The 23,164-nt window shown below is 45.4% G+C and overlaps 1 protein-coding gene and 1 pseudogene across 1 annotated transcript in view; both read left to right on the top strand.

Annotated features, from left to right (window-relative positions):
• Positions 1–7,372, top strand: part of LOC148143838 (uncharacterized) — a 47,331-nt pseudogene extending 39,959 nt beyond the window's left edge.
• A 733-nt stretch (positions 7,373–8,105) lies between these two features.
• LOC148143836 (uncharacterized) overlaps positions 8,106–23,164 on the top strand; it is a 56,620-nt gene continuing 41,561 nt past the window's right edge. The window contains exon 1 of the mRNA XM_087975270.1: positions 8,106–8,852. Within this exon, the coding sequence (XP_087831396.1) occupies positions 8,106–8,852 (747 nt within the window). The remainder of the gene's footprint in view (positions 8,853–23,164) is intronic.

Raw genomic sequence — 23,164 nt, 5'->3', positions numbered from 1 at the left:
TTAGCAAGAGGAATTGAGTTCAGAGGTGGCGATGTCTTCCTGCAGTTGGGGGTGGGGTTCATTGAATATATTCAAGGCTGAGTTCATTTGAATTTTCGACAACAAGGAAGTGGATGGTTATGGGGGGAGGCAAGAAAATGGGTTTAAGACCAGTATAGAACAGTTAGACAGTCAGACAGTGCAGAAACAGACTGTTCTGTCCAACTAGTCCATGCTGACTATGTTCTCAAACTAAACTAGTTGCACCTGCCCGTGTTTGGCCCATATCCCTCTGAACCATTCCTATTCATGTGCTGATCCAAATGCTTTTTAACCCTTTTAACTGGACTACATCCACCACTTGAACTGAATTGAATTTATTTATTGTCACATGTACTGAGGCACAGTGAAAAGCGTTGTCTTGCGATCACATAGTTAAGTCGCATAGTAAATAATAGGTAAACAGTGGCAAAAACAAAACAAAGGTTCAGACAAATCCTGAGAGTTTGAGAGTCCATTCAGTGTTCTAACAATAGTAGGGTAGAAACTGTTACAAAACTGGCTGGTGCGTTTGTTCAGGCTTCTGTACTTTCTCCTCGATGGTAGAGGTTGTAGACAAACATTGCCAGAGTGGGATGGATCTTTAAGAATGCTGGTGGCTTCCCTTGACAGCAGGTCTGGTAGATGGATTCTATAGATGGGAGGTTGGCCTTTGTGATTGTCTGGGCTGAGTTCTCTGTAACCGTCTCCAATCTTGAATGGTACAGTTGCCATACCAGGTAGTGATACATCCAAGACAGCTTGTTGTGGATGACCATTCCCAGGAGCTTGACACTCTTCTCTCATTCCACCTCAGTGCTGTTAATGTGTATGGGTGCATGAGTAACATCCGACCAAAAGTCAATAACGAGTTACTTAGTTTTGCTAGCATTGAGATCTAGTTTGTTTTCAGTGCATCATTTTTCCAGGTCTTCCACCTCCCGTCTGCAGTCTGTTTTGTTGCCATCTGAGATTTGACTGACTATAGTGGTGACAGTGAACTGGTAAATGGCATTAGTCTTGTATTTGGTGACGCAGTCATGGGTATACAGTGAGTACAGTAGGGGGCTGAGTATGCACCCCTGGAGGGCTCCAGTGTTGAGTGTTAGTGAGGATCAAATATTGTCCCCAGTCTTCACTGATTGTGGCCTGTGGGTCAGGAAACTGAGGATCCAGTTGCAGAGAGTGGGGCTTAGTCCGAGATCACTAAGTTTAGTAATCAGTCTTGAGGGGATAACAGTGTTGAAGGCTGAACTGTAGTCAAGTTGGATTCTTACGTACCTGTTCTTGGTGTCAAGATGTTCCAGGGAGGAGGGAAGGGCAAATGATATGGCATCTGACGTGGATCCCAATTTGCCGATGGGCAAATTGGAGTGGGGCAAGAGTAGTGGGAAGGCTGGAGTTGATTAATGCCATGACCAGCTTTTCAAAGCAATTCATGACCACCGAAGTTAGGGCAACTGGGCGGTAGTCATTGAGACATGCTACATGAGTCTTCTGAGGCACAGGGATGATGTTGGCCCTCTTGAAACAGGCAGGGACAGTGGCCTGCTGCAGGGAGAGGTTGAAGGTGTACGGGAAGACCTCTGCCAGTTGGTCTGCACATGCTCTGAGTGCATGGCCTGGTCCTACGTCTGATCCCATCGCTTTCCTTGATTCACACGAAGGAAAACTGATCTGACCTCTGGAATTTCTCTGGACATTCATTCCACACACAAACTACTCTCTTAAAAAAGGGTGCTTCTGATGTCTTTTTAAAATCTTTCTCCTCTCGCCTTAAAAATGTGCTCCCTAATCTTGAAGCTCACATCTGAGCGAAAGGACATCTCTATCCTTCGTGATTTTATAATCCTCTGTGAGGTCACCTCTATGTTCCAGTGAAAAAAAATCCCAGTTTATCGACCTAGATGTAGGTAGATTAATATCCAGTCATGATCTGTTGAATGCTGGTGCAGGCTTGAAAGACTAAATGGCCTACTCCTGCTCCCAAGTTTCTCTCACTGTGTCCAGAACAGCAAGAGCCTATAAGACACAGGAGCAGAAATTAGGCCAATCAGTCCACTGGGTCTGCTCCACCATTCAATCATGGCTGATAAATTTCTCAACCCCATTCTCCAGCTTTCTCCCCTTGATACTCAAGAACCTATCATCTGTTTCAGTCTTAAATATACTCAGTGACTTGGCTACAGCAGGTTTCTGTGGCAGTAAATTTCATAGATTCGCCACTGTCTGGCTGAAGAAGTTTCTCCTTATCTTCGTTCGAAAAGATCTTCCGTTTACTCGAAGGCTGTGCCCTCAAGTCTCCATCTCTCCTACCAGTGGAAACATCTCCCCCAACATGCACTCTGTCCAAGCCATTCAGCATTCTTATGTTTCGATTAAATCCCCCCTGAGTGTAGGCCTGTTAATCAGCATGAACCAGACTTTTCAGGATGAGGCAGAGCAGGGATTTGGTTCAGTAAAATGAGAATAAAAGGAGTGTGTGTGGGATGGAGATTTTCAGCTTTTAGGGAATAAGAGAGGAAAGAGAGTTTGCTATAAATTATAATCGATTGGATGGGATAATGGACCGAGGATTGGCAGGTGGAGTTTAATTTAGACAAACGTGAGGTGTTGCATTTTAGGAAAGCAATCCAGGACTTAACCAGTTAATGGGGAATGTTGCTAGTGAGGGTGAGAATAGGTGGACAGGGCAGATGAATGCGTGGCTGAGGAACTGGTGCATGGGAGAAAGAATCCAAAAATGTGACTATTGGAATCTCTTCTGGGGTAGAAAAGATCTGTACAAGAAGGATGGATCGCACCCGAATTGGAAGGGGACTAATATATTGCTGGGAGATTTGCGAGAGCTGCTCAGGAGGATTTAAACTAGTAAGGTAGGGGTGGGTGGGGGGCAGGGATTGCTGGGACCCAGAGAAATAGTGAGGAAAGAGATCAGTCTGTGACTGGTCCAGTTGGGAAAGGGACTGAGTTAAACAATCAGAGCAGGAAGTAACAAAGCAGAGAACAAGGTAGGACTGGTAAATTAAACTGCATTTATTTCAATTGCAAGAGGCCAAACAGGGAAGGCAGATGATGGTTAGGAACTTGGGACTGAGATATCATGGCAGTTACAAAACATGGCTCAAGGATGGACAGCACTGGCAGCTTAATGTTCTAGAACACACATGGTATTGGAAGGATAGAAAGGGGGGCAGGAGAGGAGGGAGAGTGGCTTTTTTGATAAAGGATATATTACTGTGCTTAGGGAGGATATTCCTGGGAATACATGCAGGAAGCTTATTTGGGTGGAACTGAGAAATAAGAAAAGGGATGATCACCTTATTGGGATTTTATTACAGACTCCCTAATAGTCAGAGGGAAATTGAGAAAAAAATTGTAAGGAGATTTCAGTTATCTGTAATAATAATAGGGTGGTTATGGTCAGGGATTTTAACTTTCCCAACATAGACTGGGACTGCCATAGTGTTTAAAGGCAGTACAAAGGCAGTTGGAGTATACTTAAGAGTAAACTCAGGAGGGCAAAAAGGGAACATGAGATAGCTTTGACAAGTCGAGTTAGGGAGGAATTTAAATGTGTACAAGAAAATTTTCTGATTCAGTAAGTGGATGTTCTGACTAGTGAAGGTGCAAACCGTGACCTACTCCTGGGAAATAAGGCAGGGCAGGTGACTGAGCTATCAGTGGAGGAGCACTTTGGGGACAGTGACCATAATTCTATGAGCTATAAAAGAGTGATGATAAAGTATAGACCAGATCTAAATTGGAGGATGGCTAACTTGGTATTAGGCAAGATCTTCCAAAAGCTAACTGGGAGCAGATGTTCGCAGGTAAAGGGATGGCTAGAAAATGGGAAGACTTCAAAAATAAGAAACTGAGAGTCCAGAGACAGTATATTCCTGTTAGGGTGAAAGGGGAAAAACTAGGTAAAAACAAGGACTGCTGAAACCAGATTCTAGATTAGATGAAGGGCTTTTGCCCAAAACATCGATTTTCCTGCTCCTCGGATGCTGCCTGAACTGCTGTTTTTCCAGCACCACTCTCATCTAGAACCTAGGGTGAAAGGGGAGGCTGGTAGGTGTAGTGAATGCTGAATGACTGGAGGAATTGAGCTTTTGGTTCAGAAAAAGAAGGAAGCATATGACAAGTAAAGACAGGAGAGATCGAGTGAATCCTGACAGTATAAAGGCAGTTGGAGTATACTTAAGAGTAAACTCAGGAGGGCAAAAAGAGAACATGAGATAGCTTCGACAAGTAGAGTTAAGGAAAATCCAAAGGGTTTTTATAAATACATTAAGGAGAAAAGGGTAACTAGGGAGAGAACAGGGCCCCTCAAAGATCAGCAAGACAGCCTATATGTAGAGCTGCAGGAGTTGGGGGAGATAATAAACAAGTATTTTACATCAGTGTTTACTGTAGGGAAGGACATGGAAGAAATAGAATGTGTGGAAACAGATGATGATATCTTGAAAAATGTAAAAATGTACATCCTACAAAGGAGGTGGTGCTGGATGTCTTGAAATGCATGCAAGTGGATAAATCCCCAGAACCTGATCAGTTATACCCTAGAACTCTGTGGGAAGTTAGAGAAGTGATTGCTGGGTCCCTTGCTGAGGTATTTGTACCATCGATAGTCACAAGTGAGGTGATGAAAGACTGGAGGTTGTCTAATGTGGTACCAATATTTAAGAAAGATTGCAAGGAAAAGCCAGAGAACTATCAACCAGTGAGCCTGACATTGCCGGAGGGCAAGTGGTTGGAGGTAATCCTGAGGGACAGGATTTACATGTATTTGGAAAGGCAAGGATTGATTAGGGATAGTCAGCATGGCTTTGTGCGTGAGAAATCATGTCTCACGAACTTGATTGAATTTTTTGAAGAAGCAACAAGGGATTGACGAGGGCAGAGCAGTCAACATGATCTCCATGAACTTCAGAAAGGCATTCAACAAGGTTCCTCATGAGAGACTGGTTAGCAAGGTTAGATCTCGAGAAATACAGGGAGAACTAGCCATTTGGATACAGATCTGGCTTGAAGGTAGAAGACAGAGGGTGGTGGTGAAGGGTTGATTTTTAGACTGGAGGCCTGTGACCAGTGTTGTGCCACAAGGATTGGTGCTGGTTCAACTACTTTTCATCATTCATATGAATGATTTGGATGTGAGCATAAGAGGTATAGTTAGTAAGTTTGTAGATGACACCAAAATTGGAGGTGTAGTGGACAGCAAATAAGGTTACCTCAGATGACAATGGGATCTTGATCCGATGGGCCAATGGGCTAAGGAATGGCAGATGGAGTTTAATTTAGATAAATGTGAGGTACTACATTTGGAAAAGCAAATCAGGTAAGGTCCGAGGGAGTGTTGCTGATCAAAGAAACCTTGGAATGCAGGTTCATAGCTTCTTGACAGTAGAGTCGCAGGTAGATAGAACAGTGAGGAAGCTTTTGTGGGGGGGGGGGTGTGACCTTCCACATGTTTATTCTATCCATAATCCTCATGATTTTATAAACAGACGAGATCTTTTCCCTGGGTTGTGGAGTCCAGAACTAGAGGGCATAGGTTTAGAGTGAGAGGGGAAAGATTTTAAAAGGGACCTCAGGGACAAGTGTTTCATGCAGAGGGTGGTGCATGTATGGAACGAGTGTCAGAGTAAGTGATGGAGGATGGTACAATTACGGCATTTAAAAGGCATCTGGATGGGTATATGAATAGGAAGGGTTTAGAGCGATAGTGGCCAAGTCCTGGCAAATGGGACGAGATTAGGTTAGGATAACTGGTCGACATGGACGAGTTGGACTAAAGGGTCTGTTTCTGTGCTGTACACCTCTATGACTTTACTTCAGGACTCTGAAATTGTTCATGAAAACCACTTCAGTAATCTGCCCAGTTTTAAGACTACAATATACAGGAGCAGAATGAGGCCATTTGGCCCATTGAGTATGCTCCACCAGTCGATCATGGCCGATATGTTTCTCAACCCCATTCTGTTGCCTTCTCCTCGTAACCCTTGATCCCCTTACTTATCAAAGACCTATCTATCCCTGTCTTAAATGCCCTCAATGACTTGGCCTCCACAGCGCTCTGCAGCAATGAGATCCACAGATTCACCATCCTCTGGCTGCAGAAATTCCTCCTCATCCCAGTTCTGAAGGGCATTCCTTCACCCTGAGCCTGTGTCCTCTGGTCCTCGTTTCTCCTACTGGTGGAAACATCTTCCCCACATCCACTGTATCCAGTCAGAGTCACGCAGCACGGAAACAGATCCTTCGGTCCAACCAGTCCATGTTGACCATAATCCCAAACTAAACTAATCCCACCTACATGTGCTTGGCCCAATATCCCTCTGAACATTTCTTATTCATGGACTTATCCAAATGGCATTTAAATGTTGTGACTGTAGGCGCATCTACCACTTCCTCTGGAAATTCATTCCACACGTGAAGCACTCTGTGTAAAAATGTTGCCCCTTATTTTGTTTTTAAATCTTTCTGTTCTCACTTTAAAAATATGTCCGCTAGTCTTGAAATCCCTCATTCCAGGGAAATGACTCCTGACATTCACCTTCTCTGTATCCAGCAAGATTTTATAAATCTCAAAGAAGACCTGAAATGTTAGCTTGCTCTCTCTATGTGGACGCTGCCTGACCAGCTGTGATCTACAGCATTTGTTGTTTTCAGGACGGATTCCAGCATCTGTCGCAATGCGCTCCTAAATGTTGGCTACCTCTTTCCAGATCCTTTGAGACTCAACCTTACTCAACAATCCACTGTGCGGTACCGTCAATAAAGTTCCACATTGCATCTCTTTCAGCACACACGGGCAGCACGTGGCTCAGTGGTTAGCACTGCTGCCTCACAGCACCAGGGACAAGGATTTGACTCCAGCTTCAGGTGACTGTCTGTCTGTGTGGAGTTTGCACATTGTCCCCCCCTCTCCCCCGCGTAGCTGTGTGGGTTTCATTTAGATGCTCCGGTTTCCTCCCACAGTCCAAAGATGTACAGGTTAGGATGAATTGGCCATGCTCAATTGCCCCATAGTGTTCAGGGATGTGTGGGTTAGGTATATTAGTCGGAAGTAAATGGAGAGTTGTTGGGCCAAATGGCCTCATTCCGCACTGTAGGGATTTGATGTGGCAAACCCCCAGCTGTTTGCATTTCCTGTAGGGGAAGTGGGGACGGGCCGAAATTCAGTGTGTGTGAAGCGAAAATTAAACGTAGTGCTTTGCTTGAGCTCAAGCTGAGTGACTTGGTGGCGGACTGGAAAAGGAAGGTACAGTGTCTGTGGTTAGTGATGCTGCCTCACGGCACCAGAGAGCCAGATACAATTCCAGCCTTAGAGCCGTTGTCTGTGTGAATATTGCACATTCTCCGTCTGGTGTTTGCGGCGGATTTCTTCCAGTGCACCTGTTTCTTCCCACTATCCAAAGATGTGCAGGTTTGGGTGAATTAGCCATGTTAAATTGTCCATAGTGTCCAGGATGTGTAGGTTAGATGCATTAATCAGGTGTAAATGTAGAGCAATCAGTGTAGGGTAATGGTGCTTTCAATTTCATGGAATTACAAAAGAAAAGAATGTTCCGCATAAAGTCGAATTGCTTGTTCTGAATTTCTACCCTGACTGACAGTGATGACTTTCATAATCTGTTTTTTCCAGTGCATTTGAAGATTTGAAGACTGAAGTTTCAAATTCAGTAGTTGAAGGGCTTATGCCCGAAACAGCAACTCTCCTGCTCCTTGGATGCTGCCTGACCTGCTGTGTATTTCCAGCACCACACATTTTGACTGACTCTCCAGCGTCTGCAGTCCTCATTTTCATGTCAATGACAGACAGTCAATCAATCCATTGGGACTGTAACGATTTTTGACTATGATTCTGTGAGAAGGAGCAAAATTCTTTGGTTTCTGTTTCAGTACGCTTTCAGCATCAGTGGAGCTGGATGAGAGACGCTACTGTAGCAGCGCATTGAATGTGCAGCCTGTCACAATTATACAGCCTGGAAAGAGGAATTCACGGCAGGGAGGGTTTGTACATGCGTTTGTGTGCAGCTGAAGCTTTGGCCATGGAGAAACCAGAGGAATCTCGCCCCATGGAGAAACCGTGGAAGTGTGGTGATTGCGGGAAAGGCTTCAGTGTCCCATCTGCCCTGGAAATTCATCAGCGCAGTCACACCAGGGAGAGGCTGTTCTCCTGCCCAGAGTGTGGGAAGGGATTTATCCGCTCTTGCCACCTGCTGGACCACCGCCGAGTCCACACTGGAGAGAGACCATTCACCTGCCCCGAGTGCGGGAACAGCTTCACCCACTCCTCCCACTTGCTGACGCACCAGCGTGTCCACACCGGGGAGAGGCCCTTCCCCTGCTCCGAATGTGGGAAGGCCTTCAGCGATTCCTCTGCCCTGCTGAGGCACCAGTGGGTCCACACAGGCAAGAAGCCGTTCCCCTGCCCTGAATGTGGGAAGGGCTTCAGCAGTTCCTCCTCCCTGCTGACACACCAGCGGGTCCACACTGGGGAGAGGCCATTTGCCTGCCCTGAGTGTGGGAAGAATTTTCCCCAGCCCTCCCAACTGCTGACCCACCGGCGGGTCCATACTGGGAAGAAGCCATTCTCCTGCTCAGTGTGCAGGAAGGGCTTTGCGGTCTCCTCCAACCTCGTGGCCCACCGGCGGGTCCACACGGGGGAAAGGCCCTTCAGCTGTCGCGAGTGCGGGAAGGCTTTCAGCAATTCCTCCCACCTGCTGAGGCATCAGCGGGTCCACACTGGGGAGAAGCCGTTCTCCTGCCCAGAGTGCGAGAAACGCTTTAACCGGTCCTCCCACCTACTGACCCACCAGCGGGTCCACATGGGAGAGTGGCCGTTCTACTGTCCTGAGTGCAGGAAGGGCTTCAGCAATTCTTCTGCTCTGCTGACCCACCAGCGGGTCCATAGAGGGGAGAGGCCATTCAGCTGCCCTGAGTATGGCAAGAGGTTCACATTTTCCAGCAACCTGCGAAGACACCAGCGGGGGCACCAGTGCTCCCAACAATCGGATACTGCCAGTGACGCTACTGTGGATTAAACCTTGTGCCCCACTCTGACAATGGGTGCAGTGGGAAAGTTGGTGGGCTTTTAAAAATTTCTGGACTGCACACTGCCTTGCACCCCCAAGTGCAACTCTAAAGTGGCTCGGGGCGACATGGTGGCTCAGTGGTTAGCACAGCTGCCTCATAGAGCCATGGATTCGGTTTGAATCTACTGTTTGATTCTCCCGTGTCTGCATGGGTTTCCTCCGGGTGTTCCGGTTTTGCTCCCACAATACAAAGATGTACAAGTTAGGGTGAGTTAGCCTAGCTAAATTGTCCATAGTGTTCAGGGAATGTGTAAGTGTGGTGCAGTAGTCAGGGGTAAATGTAGACTGGTCAAAAGTGTGGTGCTGGAAAAGCATAGCAGGTCAGGCAGCATCTGAGGCGCAGGAGAATCGACGTTTTGGGCATAAGTCCTTCATCAGGATTCTCCTGGTCTTCGGATGCTGCCTGATCTGCTGTACTTTTCCAGCACCACATTCTTGACTCTGATCTCCAGCATCTGCAGTCCTCACTTTCTCCAAGTAAATGTAAAGTTAATAGGGTTAAGAGAATAGGTCTGGGTGGGTAACTGTACGGAGGGTTGGTGTTGCCTTGTTGGTCCAAAATGCCTGTTTACATTCTGTGGGGATTCTGTGATTCCATAAACTTTGCTTCCAGTGGGCGACATTACTCGGAGTCTGGGACTGCACGTTCCTAAGAATCCACAGAAACCTAAGACCACAAGACCACTGGAGCAGACATGAGGCCAATCAGCCCATTGAGTCTGCTCCACCGTTTGTTAGAAACAAAAAATAATTGCGGTTGCTGGAATCCAAAGTAGGCAAGCAGGAGGCTGGGAGAACGCAGCAAGCCAGGTAGCATTAGGAGGTGAAGTTAGCATTTCGGGTATTAACCCTCCTTCAGGACTGAAGAAGGATTCTTCCCAAAACATTGACTTCGGTATCAGAAACAATTTACCAGGATGTTGCCGGGGGTTGGAGGGTTTGAGCTGCAGGGAGAGGCTATTTGACTGGGTGAGAGATTTAAAAGGGACGTAAGGGGCAATGTTTTCACGCAGAGGGTAGTGCATGTATGGAATGAGTTTCCAGAGAAAGTGGAGGCTGGTACAATTATACCACTGAGAAGGCATCTGGTTTCGGACATGAACAGGAAGGGTTCAGAAAGATAATGGGCCAAATACTGACAAATGGAACCAAATTAATTTAGGATGTCTTGTCAGCGTCGATGAGTTGGACCGAAGGGTCTGTTTCCGTGCTGTACATCTCTATGTCTACCGGTCCTGATGTAAGTTTTAAAATTGAGTCCAAGTAACTTTGAATAGTTCAGTCTTGTTGAACTCACCTCTTGAAAGGTTTCAAGTGAATCCTCCAAGTGATACTGTTTAAAAATGCCGAGTTGGACAAAATATCCCATTAAGTTCGACACAAACCCACAGCTGAAGATATCAGAAATCACACAACACCAGCTTAGAGACCAACAGGTTTATTTGAAATTACAAGCTTTAGGAGCATTGCTCCTTCTTCAATGCTGCTGCTTCATCACTTCACCGACAAAGGAGCAGTGCTCTGAAATCTTGAGTTCAAATAAACCTGTTGGACTCTAACCTGGTGCCATTTGACTTCTGACCTTGTCCAGCCCAATCCAACACCAGCACTTCCACAGCAGAGTTGACTAATGAGATCGGATTTTATTCTGTGAGATTAAGTGAGATGCTCATCTGAAAACTCAAAACTGTTGGAGAGACAAAGAGACACGAGTCAGTGCTACAGCACGGAGACAGGCCCATCGGCCCAAACTGGTCCATGCCGACCAAAATGTCCATCAACAGTAACCCCATTTCCCTGCACTTGGCCACTATCCTTCTAAGCCTTTCCTCTCCATGTGTTTGACCAAATGTCTTTTAAATGTTGTTAATGTACCTACCTCAACCACTTCCACTGGCAGCTCATTCCATACACAAGCCACACTCTAAATTTTTTGCCCCACATAGTTTTTCAATCACTCCCCTCTGACCAGGTTTGTATGCTCTGTTTGGAGATGTAGGAGTAAAACTTCACAATAAAAGATTAATACAGCCTTTATTCATGACTCATGATTAAACACACTTTCTCTATTTACAGCTGTAATTGAGAGGCTTCTCTGAATTAGTCGACATGTTTGTAACAAGTTGTGAAACATGAAAGGGTTCTGAAAAGATTTACAAAGATACTGCCAGGGTTGGAGGGTTTGAGCTGTTGCAAGAGGCTGAAATAGCCCCAGTCTATTTTCCCTGGAGGGTCAGAGGCTGGGGGGTGACCTGACAGAATGTTTCGCTGTAGAAGTGTTTCAGAAAAAAAAATCTCAAACCTTTTTCCGATTGTTGCCTTTGCCAACATCTGTTGGCCATTAGTGAAGTCCCTTAGCCCAGTCGAATCGGACCCTCTGCCTTTTACAACCCCTCTTGGGGAAAAAAAATCAAGATGACATAATCTTCTTAAAGGAGTAACATCATCACAACAGAGAGCACACAAACAGAAACATTTCTATCACAAGGTTGTACAGTTAACAGGCCAAGATAATGACTTTTCAATTTAGCCAATCAATTTAAATCTGGTCCTTTGGCTACCAATATCTATTAAATTTAAATCTGATGGTTTTGACAACAGAGGACCAATCCTATTGTAAAAACTCAATATGGCATCAAGGGTATAAAAGAAGGGGACAGTTGGACAGAACCCAGAGCTAACTCCCCATTGCTAGAGCTAAGAGTCCTCAGCACTAGAGAGAGACATCAGCTCTGACAGTCAGCTGTGAATGAGACAGCATAATTTACAAAAAAACCAGAAGAGCAGGAATTGCAGGAGGCATTCCTGACAAAAGATTCAATAGAAGGATGCTTAGAATATTCTGGAAGATGTAATCTGAGAGACTAAATTCTATTTCTTGTTGTTTTAGTGGGTCTTGTATTTACTGGAACAGCATATGACAAAAATCCTGTTTCATGCCAGAATCGTCAGTAGTTCGAAGGGATTTATTAGGTTTGTTAATAGTTTAGTTCAGTTGTTCACCATTCAAGTTGGATATGTAAATTGCTTTTTGTTGATTTTTAAAGTGTCAGGGATTTATTTTTGTTTTTAAGACTAGAGCAGATGACACTACTTTTCACACTAATTTTCTGATTATAGGGCAATGCGCTCCTCTTTTGGTGTTTCGGTTTGAGATCTCCGAGGGGAGGGGATTCAGCATTCGCTTTATAACAGTATTGACATGCCGTCCTGCTGAATGCAAAGGAGTCATTATTAATCCTAGCCTCTCACTCTGATTGTGGGTGAATCGCTTTAATTTGAATACTGACTCAGAAACTGCACAGACAACCAACTGTTGAATCATAATTTACACTTTATTGTAGGTAGGAACCAAAATATAAAACCCCTCAAGTAAGCAAGTTCACCCTCACCCCCTTGGCTATCACCCAAATGATGGCGGAATTTAACATTGTTTCTACCAACAGTGCCCATCTCTGGAAGTTTACAGGGGTTTGATGCAGGGTTGTTCTTCCAAGCACTGCAGGTGAAACATTCTGGAGTTGAATTCTGGTGGAGTTCCGTTACTTTCAGATTTGTGCTGTAACGTTTCTTTAGATTCTAACACCATCTCCCCACACTTCTGGAGACCTCAGGTCTGTAGCTTACCTTCTTATCCTTGAGGGTTTTCCACCTGTTTGAAACAGCCTGTCCTGCAATTAACCCCTTTACGCCAAGGTAAAAACAATGACTGCAGATGCTGGAAACCAGAGTCGAGATTAGAGTGATGCTGGAAAAGCACAGCAGTTCAGACAGCATTCAAGGAGCAGGAAAAATTGACATTTCGAGCAAAAGCCCTTCATCAGGAATACAGGATTCCTGATGAAGGGCTTTTGCCCGAAATGTTGATTTTCCTGCTCCTTGTATGCCCTCTACACCAAGGCCTTCCTTCTACAAGCAGAATTAATTGTCCTTTTGTCACACAGTTATTAAACACCATTATCTCATCTGTCCAAAGAAACAGCTCATTGTTTTGCCTCCTTCTTCCCAGCGATAGTTAATGTATGTTATTTGTTAACTCCCTTGTAGCAGTTTCTCATTGGCCCTTTCGTTTCTTGGTCCAAAAAGCGTTATTGCTGACTCATGAAGTTATCAAAGTTCTGGAGTTTACAGGACCACACCACATTCCTGTCTGCCTCTTCCAGGAATAACGACTGCTCCTGAGATACTCGCAGTTCCTGACATCCCTTGGTATCCCCAAATACAATCCACATGTCAGGAAATCACTAGTGCTGCCCTGACACCAGACAGTCACTGTTGGAACAGAAGGATTATGGGAAGAAAATACAGAAATCTGAAGTGCAAAGAGACTTGGGAGTTCAAGTCCAGGATTTTCTCCAAGTAAACTTGCAGGTTGAGTCAGTAGTTAGGAAGGCAAATGCAATAATGGCATTTATTTTGACAGGACTTGAATACAAAAGCAGGGATGTACTTCTGAGACTCTATAAGGCTCTAGTCAGGCCACATTTGCAGCATTGTGAGCAGTTTTGAGCCTCCTATTAGCAAGGATGTATTGGCCCAGGAGGGTGTTGAGAGGAGGTTCACGAGAATGGTCCCAGGAATGAAACGTTTAACATATGAGGAACTTTTGAGGACTCTGGGACTATATGGAGTTTAGAAGGATGAGGGGGGTTACAATTGAAACCTACAGGATATTGAATGGCCTGGACAGAGTGGATGTTGGGAAGATGTTTCCATTGTTAGGACAAAGTAGGACCCGAGAGTACAGCCTTAAGAAGAAAAGGAAGACCCTTTAGTTGGGAGATAAGGAAAGCCTTCTTCAGCCAGAGAGTGGTGTATCTATGGAATTCACAGCCACAGAAGGCTGTGGAGGCCAGGTCATTGAGCAGATTTAAGATGGAGACAGAAATGTTCTTGAGTATCAAGGGGATCAAGGGTTCCGGGACGAATGGGCTTGAGAATGTTAACAGCCACGATTGAATGGTGGAGTTGACTCAATGGGATGAATGGCCTAATTTCAGCTCCTATGGTCTTATCATATGCTGATGTGTGGAGAGGTGATGAGTGGGCAAAGAGATGAAGAGGGAGTAGAATTAAGGGGAAGCTGGATACAGCCACAAGGGAGAAAGAAATACAAGAACTGTACAATAAATGACAGAACTCTTAGGAGCATTGGCATGCAGAGGGATCTGGAAGTGGAAACAGAGGTGGGTATGGTGGTCAAGAAGGCACATAGGCCACTTGCCTTTCCTGGGTGTGAGAGTTGGCAAGTTACATTACAGCTATTTATTTCAACCACATTCGGAATATTGTATGCAGTTCTGGTCACCACGCTATCAGAAGGACGTGGATGCTCTGGGAAAGGGTGCTTTAGTCAAGGGCTAATGTTGCGTAATAGGAGTAGGTGAATAAGTCTGTGTCAGTTACTCTTCAGAGGGTCAGTGTGCACATGTTGCGCTGAATGGTCTTTTCCACACTCGGGATTCTATGTTACTCAGAGGTTTTTTTATTCCCCAGAGTGAAAAGATCAACAACAAAAGGGCACAGGTTCAAGGCAAGAGGAGGGCAGTCTACAGGAGAAGTGGAGGGGAAGGTTTTTCACACAGAGGGGTGATGGGTGGTGGAAGGAGGCATCTTAGCAACGTTTAAGGTGTATCTTGATAGACACATGAATGCGAGATGAACAGAAGGATAGAAACCGCACATGGGCAATAAATAGCAGGTCCAAGTGAGAATTAAGAATTGGCACAGGCTTGACAGGGGTGCCTAAACCAAATAAGAATGGCTTGTTGTCCTGATGTAGGTTTTCCCCACTGTCCAAAAGTGGAGCGTTCCTATGAAACCTTTCATAAGGCAAAATAGCGTAAAGCGAAGAAGCAATGAACACTAATTCATTTATATTGTATATACTCAAGTAACAGTCAAATTTTTGACTACTTTTTACGGTTAAATTTAGGGAGTCGACTGTTACTTGGATACTACTTGAGGGGCTGAAATTCATGCCTGTCAAGATTCATACCGTATCATAAGCAGAAGCTCAATTGATGAATAAAGCAAAAAAAGTTTATGGTAATTCTAAAAACTGAGTGGAGCATACAGATAACGGACTGGAAGACCGGAACAGAGCCGAACAACCAACAGACTGCAGAGCTGGAGTGGAACATGACGGCCATCACACTGTCTCACAAACATGGGTCTGTTGTCTATGAAGAACTAGGGTCGACTTTTACATGATCAGACTACTTTTCACAACACTTGCAAGAAAAAGAAATCAAAGACGTCCAATTCGCCATGCATGGAGAACAGGAAATAAAGTAAAGAATTTTTTTTAAAAAAAAGAGATTTCCAGCATTCATACACAACTATACATGTGCACATGTCCATTTAAATACTGGGTAGGTTGATTCTTTGGAAGATGACAATCGCAAAGAAATGAAGCTCTTCAACAAAATGCTGGATTTGGTAGAAAGATTAATTAGTATGCCCACTCCCCTCCCTCCACAGCCGAATCATCACTGGGCAAGATAAAACCCCAGGATCTAAATAACATACCTACAATACACACACACACACAATCCTACCCATTTTACGTGCAATTACCTCAAATCACATTTATAAAACATAACCATAGAGGTTTACACAGGCTCTCGTACACAATATTGCCTGTGACCTTCTACAGCGCTGTGAAGTGCTGCAAATCCCATGATGACAGTATTTCATATCCAATGTGTTAAATCACATTGTATATTTTATAAAAAAAATCTATACATTATACACAATTTAACATCGGAACAGTTCAGTCAGATGGTACAGCCTGCCCTCCTACATGGATTATAGAAGGTGCATGGAGGATTAGATAGTGATTCTAATAGAAATTATGTTTGTTTTAGGAATGGGAGTGATTGTGGCTCCAGGCTAATGGCGATCCGCCTTATCCCCCGGGTTCCCCCTCAGCCCAGCCCGGTACCTGGTAGAGTGAAGCCGCGGGTAGCTCCAGGCTCACGGTCCAGCACAGCACCGAGTGCAACCTCTCCTCCAGCTTGTGCTCCGCCGGACTTTACCCCCCGCCGCCGCTCCTCCACCTCCCGCCGCCGAAGAAGCCGCGGGCGCCGGCTCTCTCTCCTCCACCGCCGACATTTTTAATTTGTTTTCTCGTTCACCCGGTAACCGTCACCTCCCCCTTCCCGGGCCCCGGGAATTATACACAAATAAACAATAAACCCCACCGGGCACTGTCTCCTTTTCTTCACAACTTTTGTTTGAAAGGTTCCGTCTTTAATTTGAAATGTATTTTAAAGGTATTTTCTGAGGTAAACGGTGCCTGTCTGCCCCCCTCCCTCCGTCAGAAACCGCCCGCTGAGTCGATGAGAAAACCGCAGTCTCGCGCCGCCATCTTTGTTTTTCTTCTTTCCGTCTCCTCCTTCAGTGACGCGCGTCATCCACGCCCCGTCCAATCAGAGCGCACCTTACTCCACCTGACCAATGGCGGTGGGCGCCGGTTGTTATTGACAGGTTTTGTGTCTAATTGCCAATTTGGAATAAAAATGGCAGGAGTCACAATTTCTTTTCCCTGTGGTTGCACTTCTCATTCTCCTTACTTTTCTCCTCCCCAGGGGAGGGGAATCCCAAACTAGAGGGCACAGGTTTCGGGTGAGAGGGGAAAAATTTAAAAGGGTCCCATGGATTAGAAAAAAAAGTGTGAAAGTTAGTTCACCTCAAGAAAAGCTCCCTCTTACGACCTGAACAAATTAGATTGTTCACAGCCTATTACTCACTAAACAAGAAGGATGTTGTGAAACTTAAAAGAGTTCAGAAATTATTTATAAGAATGTTGCTAGGGTTGGAGGGTTTGAGCTCCAGGGAGAGGCTGTATTGGCTGGGGCCGTTTTCACTGGAGCACCAGAGGCTGAGGGGTGACCTTATGGAGGCTTATAAGATCACGACAGGCATGGATAGGACAAAAAGATAAGGTTTTTTCCCTGGGGTGGAGGAGTCCAGTACAAGTGGGCATTAGTTTTTGGGTGAGAGGGGAAAGATTTAAAAGGGCCCCAAGGGGCAACTTTTTCACATATAGGTTGGTGTGTGAACTGAATGAGCTGCCAGGAAAAATGGTGGAGGCTGGTACAAATACAACATTTAAAAGGCATCTGGATAAGTATATGAATAGGAAGTTTTAGAGGGATATGGACAAAGTGCTGTCAAACAGGACTAGATTAATTTAGGCTATCTAGTCATCATATACTGAAGGGTTGTTTTTGTGCTGTACAACTCAATGGTTCTATTTCTACAGAGCCAGAACCAATTTCACAAGACTAGGAATAGGCCATTCGCCCCTTACACACTGTCCTCAACTGTGGCCTAACTGAGCATATTTCAATTCGTAGTGCTATGTAATGAGCCAGACTTTATAAAAATATCTTAAAGCAAAGGAACACTTAGGAGGCAGCAATTATAATATGGTCGAGTTCAGTGTGCAGTTTGAAAGAGAGAAGGCAAAATTGGATGTAATGGTGTTACAGTTAAAGAAAGATAATTACAAAGGCAATGAGAGAGGAACGGACAAAAATTTATTGGAAGTAGAGCCTAGTGGGGAAGACAGTAGAGTAACAATGGCAGGAATTTCTGGGTGTAATTGAGGACACAGTACAGAGGTTCATCCCCACCCAAAAAAAAAGATTATCGGGGGGGAGGGCAGTGAAGAAGATAGCCATGGCTGACAAAGGAAGTCAGGAAATGTATCAATGAAAAAAAAGAGAACCTACAAAGTGGCCAAGACCACTGGGAAATCAGATGCCTGGGAAGACTACAAAAACAAACAGAAGATAACAAAGAGAAATAAGGAATGAGAGGATCAAATGTGAAGGTAAGCGGGCCAGTAATGTTAGAAATGATAGTAAAAGTTTTTTTGCAATACATAAGAAACAAACAAGAGGCAAACGTAGAGATTGGACTGCTCCAAATTGATGCAGGAAGATAGTGATGGGCGATAAGGAAATAGCTGAAGAACTTAATAAATACTTTGTATCAGTTTTCACAGTGGAAGACATGAGTAATATCCTAACAATTAAGGAGGTAAGGAACAGAGTTGAGTATGGTCGCCATTACAAAAGAGAAAGTGCTGGAAAAGCTAAAAGGTCTAAAGATTGAGAAATCTCCTGGTTCTGATGGCTACATCCTGGCGTTCTGCGGGAGGTGGCTGAAGAATTCGCAGAGATGTTGGTTGTAATCTTTCAAAAGTCACTGGAGTCAGGGAAAGTCCCAGGCAATTGAAAAATCACTGTCGTAAGTCCTTTGTTCAAGAAAGGATCAAGACAAAAGATGGAAAATTATACGCCGATTAGCCTAACCTCAGTTGTAGGTAAAATTCTAGAATCCATCGTAAAGGATGAGATTTCTAAATTCTTGGAAGTGCATGGTTGGATTACAATAAGTCAGCATGGATTTAGTAAGTGGAGGTCGTGCCTGACAAACCTGTTAGAATTCTTTGAAGAGTTAACAAGTAAGTTAGACTTGGAAAACCCAGTGGATGTCACCTACCTAGATTTCCAAAAGGCCTTTGATAAGGTGCCTCATGGAAGGCTGCTGAGTAAGGTGAGGGCCCATGGTGTTAGAGGTGAGCTACTGGCATGGATTGAGCATTGGCTGCCTGGCAGAAGGCAGAGAGTTGGGATAAAAGGTTCTTTTTCAGAATGGCAGCCGGTGACAAGTGGTGTCCCGCAGGGCTCAGTGTTGGTGCTGCAGCTGTTCACTTTAGATGTTAATGATCTGGATAAAGGGACTGGGGGTATTCCCACGAAGTTCGCTGATGATACAAAGTTAGGCAGACAGTCAGGTAGTTCTGAGGAGGTGGGGAGGCTGCAGAAAGATTTGGACAGTTTAGGAGAGTGGTCCAGGAAATAGCTGATGAAATTCAATGTAAGCAAATGTGAGGTCTTGCACTTTGAAAAAAAGAAACAGGCATGGACTATTTTCTAAACAGTGAGAAAATTCATAAAGCCAAAGTACAAAGGGATCTGGGACTGTTGGTCTAAAGGTTGACTTGCAGATTGAGTCAGTGGTTAAGAAAGCAATGTAATGTTGCCATTTATCTCAAGAGGGTTGGAATATAAAAGCAGCGATGTGCTACTGAGACTTTATAAAGCTCTGGTTCGGCCCCATTTAGAATACGGTGTCCAATTTTGGGCTCCACACCTGAGGAAGGACACAGTGGCACTGGAGCATGTCCAGCGGAGATTCACAAGATGATCGTAGGCCTAACATACAATGAACAGCTGAGGATCCTGGAATTATATTCATTAGAGTTTAGAAGGTCGAGGGGAGATCTATTAGAAACTTACAAGGTAGTGCATGGCTTAGAAAGAGTGGATGCTGGTAAGTTTTTTTCCATTAGGTGGGGAGACTTGCACCCATGGACACAGCCTGATAATTAGAGGGGGTCAATTTAGAATGCAAGTGACGAACATTTCTTCAGACTGAGTGGTGGGCCTGTGGAATTCATTGCCGTGGAGTGCAGTGGAGACCAGGACATTAAATGTCTTCAAGGCAGAGATTGATAAATTCTTGGTATCGCAAGGAATTAACAGCTATGGGGAGAGTGCGGGTAAATCGATTTGAAATGCCCATCAGCCATGATTAAATGGCGGAGTGGACTTATGGCCTTACTTCCACTCCTATGTCTTATGGTCTTAAGGAGAGCTCTTTGCTATTGACTTTACCTCCACTCTCCATGATTTTATAAATCTTAGTAAGGTCACCCCTCAACCCCAACACTCCAATGAAAACAGTCCCAACCTTTCCTTATACCTCAAACCCTCCAGTCCTGGCAAAATCCTGGTAAATCTTTACGGAACCGTCTCTACTAGTATTCTTCCTATCACAGAGCCACCAGAACTGTACTCAGTACCCAGAAAGTGGCCATACCAACATCCTGTACAACCTCAACATGATATCCGAACTCCTACACTCAATGATGTGAGCAGTGAAGGCAATGGTGCTAAATGCCTTCTTTACCATCCATGAGGTGAGGGAAGGAAGAAGAGTGTGCTGGAGCCAAGGTGGAGGAGGAACAGAAGATGCAAATCTGGGTTGGAGCTACAATGAGGAGTATTGCATGTGCTGTACTTGTACTGGTTGCATTTATTTGTGGGACTCAGGAGCATTTTAAAAATAAAAACAGAAAAGATTTCAACCACTGCCCCATCCCAATCTATCCTACTGTCACTCCTCATTCGGGTAATTCAGACACAATAGTGTCCAGAGATGTGCAGGTTAGGTGCATTAGTCAGGGGTAAATGTAGAGCAATAGGGAAATGAGTGTGGGTGGATTATCCTTGGGAGAGTTGATGTGGAGTCTTTGGGCTGAATGGCCTATTCCACACTGTGGGTATTCGTTGATAGGTTGGTAATTTTGCAAACTGTGCAGGGAAGTGCAGGCCAGCCGTCCGTAGCAGGCGCGGTGGGGGTTTCTGCTGCCAGCCTCACCTGCCCACTGTCTTGGCCCAACCCCTTTGTCTCGCTCCATCTCCCAAACCTTCGGCCTGCCTCTGCCTGCCGATCCATTGATGACATCTCAACGCAGACCCTCCCTCTAGCTAACTCTTCATCCTGTGAGAAGAGACGGGGGAAAATCTGTTCACTTGTAGCAACTAGATTGAATCCAGCGGGGGATGGGGGGGGGGGGGGGGGGGGGGGGGGAGGGGGGGAGGGGGGGGGGGGCGGAGGGAAATTTGTTCAGTTGTAGCAACTGGACTGAATCCGGGGGTGGGGGTGGGGGTGGGGGGGGAAGAAGAAGAGATCTGTTCACTTGTCGCAACTGGATTGAATTCAGGAAGGGACCAAACTCTGGTATGTCTCTTAATTACCTGGGTGAGGAGAGACGGAAGAATAGCGTCTGAGGGGTGACCTTGTAGACTTACATAAGATTAATTTATAAGACTAATCCGCAATCTAGTTTTGATCAATATGCCGTATCAGTTGCATGACACTGTGATCTTTTTGCTATAAAATCTGTGCCTGATGATCCTGCTCCGCAGCTACCTGATGAAGGAGCAGCGCTTCAAAAGCTAGTGCTTCCAAATAAACCTGTTGGACTTTAACCTGGTGTTGTGTGATTTTTAACTTTATCCACCCTAGTCCAACACCAGCTCCTCCACATCATTTCTAGTGAACCCAGCCCAGACTTCCTGGTGCTGCCAGTAAACGTTACAATGGCATGATGCAGTGCCTGCGCTCTTGAAAAATTTACCATTTCTAACGATACCAGCTACTCATTCACTGCTCCTTCTGATACACGACATTGGAAACTTAGTGCAGGAGGCTGAAAGAAATGAGCAGCTTTAAAACAAAAACCTCTTGGAGCTCAAAGCTTTCAATGAGAACCTGAACCCAGCTGTAAGTTCAGGTGACCTCTATTCTGACCCAACTTTGTTACAGCTTCAGATCCCCCCCAAGAAAATCGCGTACAAAAAGTACTTATTTTAAAAAAAACAGCTCAAGGTCAAAGCACACACACTCCACTACGTACTCACCTCACCTTTCTTTAATATTGCTCACCACTGAGTTGTCCCTTTGTAATTGGATCCTTAGTACAGCCTCAACCTTTCGGAAGTATTTCCTCACACAGCAATTTCAACCCATATCCTGTATCCAAGTAAGTTTCTCCCTGCTCATTTGCCAGGTTGGGGCAGTGTAGTCAACTACATTACTTTGGGTTGGAGTCACGTGTAGGCCAGATGAGTAAAGGATGCAGCTGGGACAACTGAGTGAATCCATTCCCACAACGGCAGCATCCTTCCCCAAAAATGATGTAAGTGAATCAGATAGGAGTTTCTCTAGGCCCATCCCCCTGAAAATTGTTTCATCGTTAGATTCGGAACTCCAGATTTCTAACCGAATTCTAATTCCGCCATCTGCAGCGGCAGGATTTGAACCTGGGAATCCCCAGAACTTGGTTAATAGTGCAGTCGATAATGACACTCAGCCGTCGCTCTTTCAATCACCCTGCGACAGCATGTGAACTTGCTGGTGCCTCTACAGGTGGGAGGAGCGGGTGAAGCCCTTCCTGCACACAGGGCAACTGAAGGGCGTCTCCCTGGTATGGACCTGCTGGTGCCTCTGCACATTGCCCACCTGAATGAATTCCTTCCCGCACTCAGGGCAGAGGAAGGGCCTCTCCTCTTCGTGGACCCACTTTTGCTTCAGCACGTCAGAGGAATTGCTGAAGGCCTTCCCGCACTTGGGGCAGGTGAATGGCCTCTCCCCCGAGTGGACCCGCCTGTGCCACAGCAGGGAGGAAGAATTACTGAAGGCTTTCCGACATACAGGGCAGCTGAAGGGCCTCTCCCCTGTTTGGACCCGCCAGCGGGTCAGCAAGTGGGAGGTATTGTTAAAGGCCTTCCCACACTCGGGGCAGCTGAAGGGCCTCTCCCCCAGGGTGGTCCAGCTGGTGTCTCAGCAGGTCGGAGTAATGGCTGAAGGCTTTCCTGCACTCACTGCAGGGGAACGGCCTCTCCCCTGTGTGACTGCGCCGATGCGTCTCCAGGGCAAGATGGGAAACGGAAACCTTTCGCACAGTCACCACACTTCCATCGTTTCTCCAATGGGCAGGATTCCTCGGGATTCTCCATAGCCAAAGCTCCTACCGCACACAAACATGTGTGGAGCCTCTCCCCACCGTGAATTCCTCTATCTAGGCCGTTTGACTGTTTCAGACTCCATACAATGTGCTGCAACAGTAGGGTCTCATCCAGTCCTAGTGATGCTGAAAACATACTCCACAGGAACCAAGAAGCTTTGCACCTCACAAAATCACAGTCAAAAATCATTGCAATCCTAATGGATTGAATGAATGTCAGACTTTGATGTCAAAGTGAGGACTGCAGACACTGGAGAGTCAAAACGTGTGGCTCTGGAAAAGCACAGCAGGTTAGGCAACATCCGAGCAGCAGGGCAGTCAACGCTTCAGGCATAAGCCCTTCACTGCTGATTTTGAATATTGCATCTTCAGCTCTTCAGATGCTCTGTAAAGAGAGATTACAAAAGTCATCACTGTCAGTCCAGGG

This window comes from Chiloscyllium plagiosum, unplaced genomic scaffold, assembly GCF_037043375.1.
Source record: "Chiloscyllium plagiosum isolate Xiang-an unplaced genomic scaffold, Cpla_swu_hap1 HiC_scaffold_27, whole genome shotgun sequence".
In the NCBI taxonomy this organism is placed as follows: domain Eukaryota; kingdom Metazoa; phylum Chordata; class Chondrichthyes; order Orectolobiformes; family Hemiscylliidae; genus Chiloscyllium; species Chiloscyllium plagiosum.
This window is presented reverse-complemented; position numbering and strand designations above follow the sequence as displayed.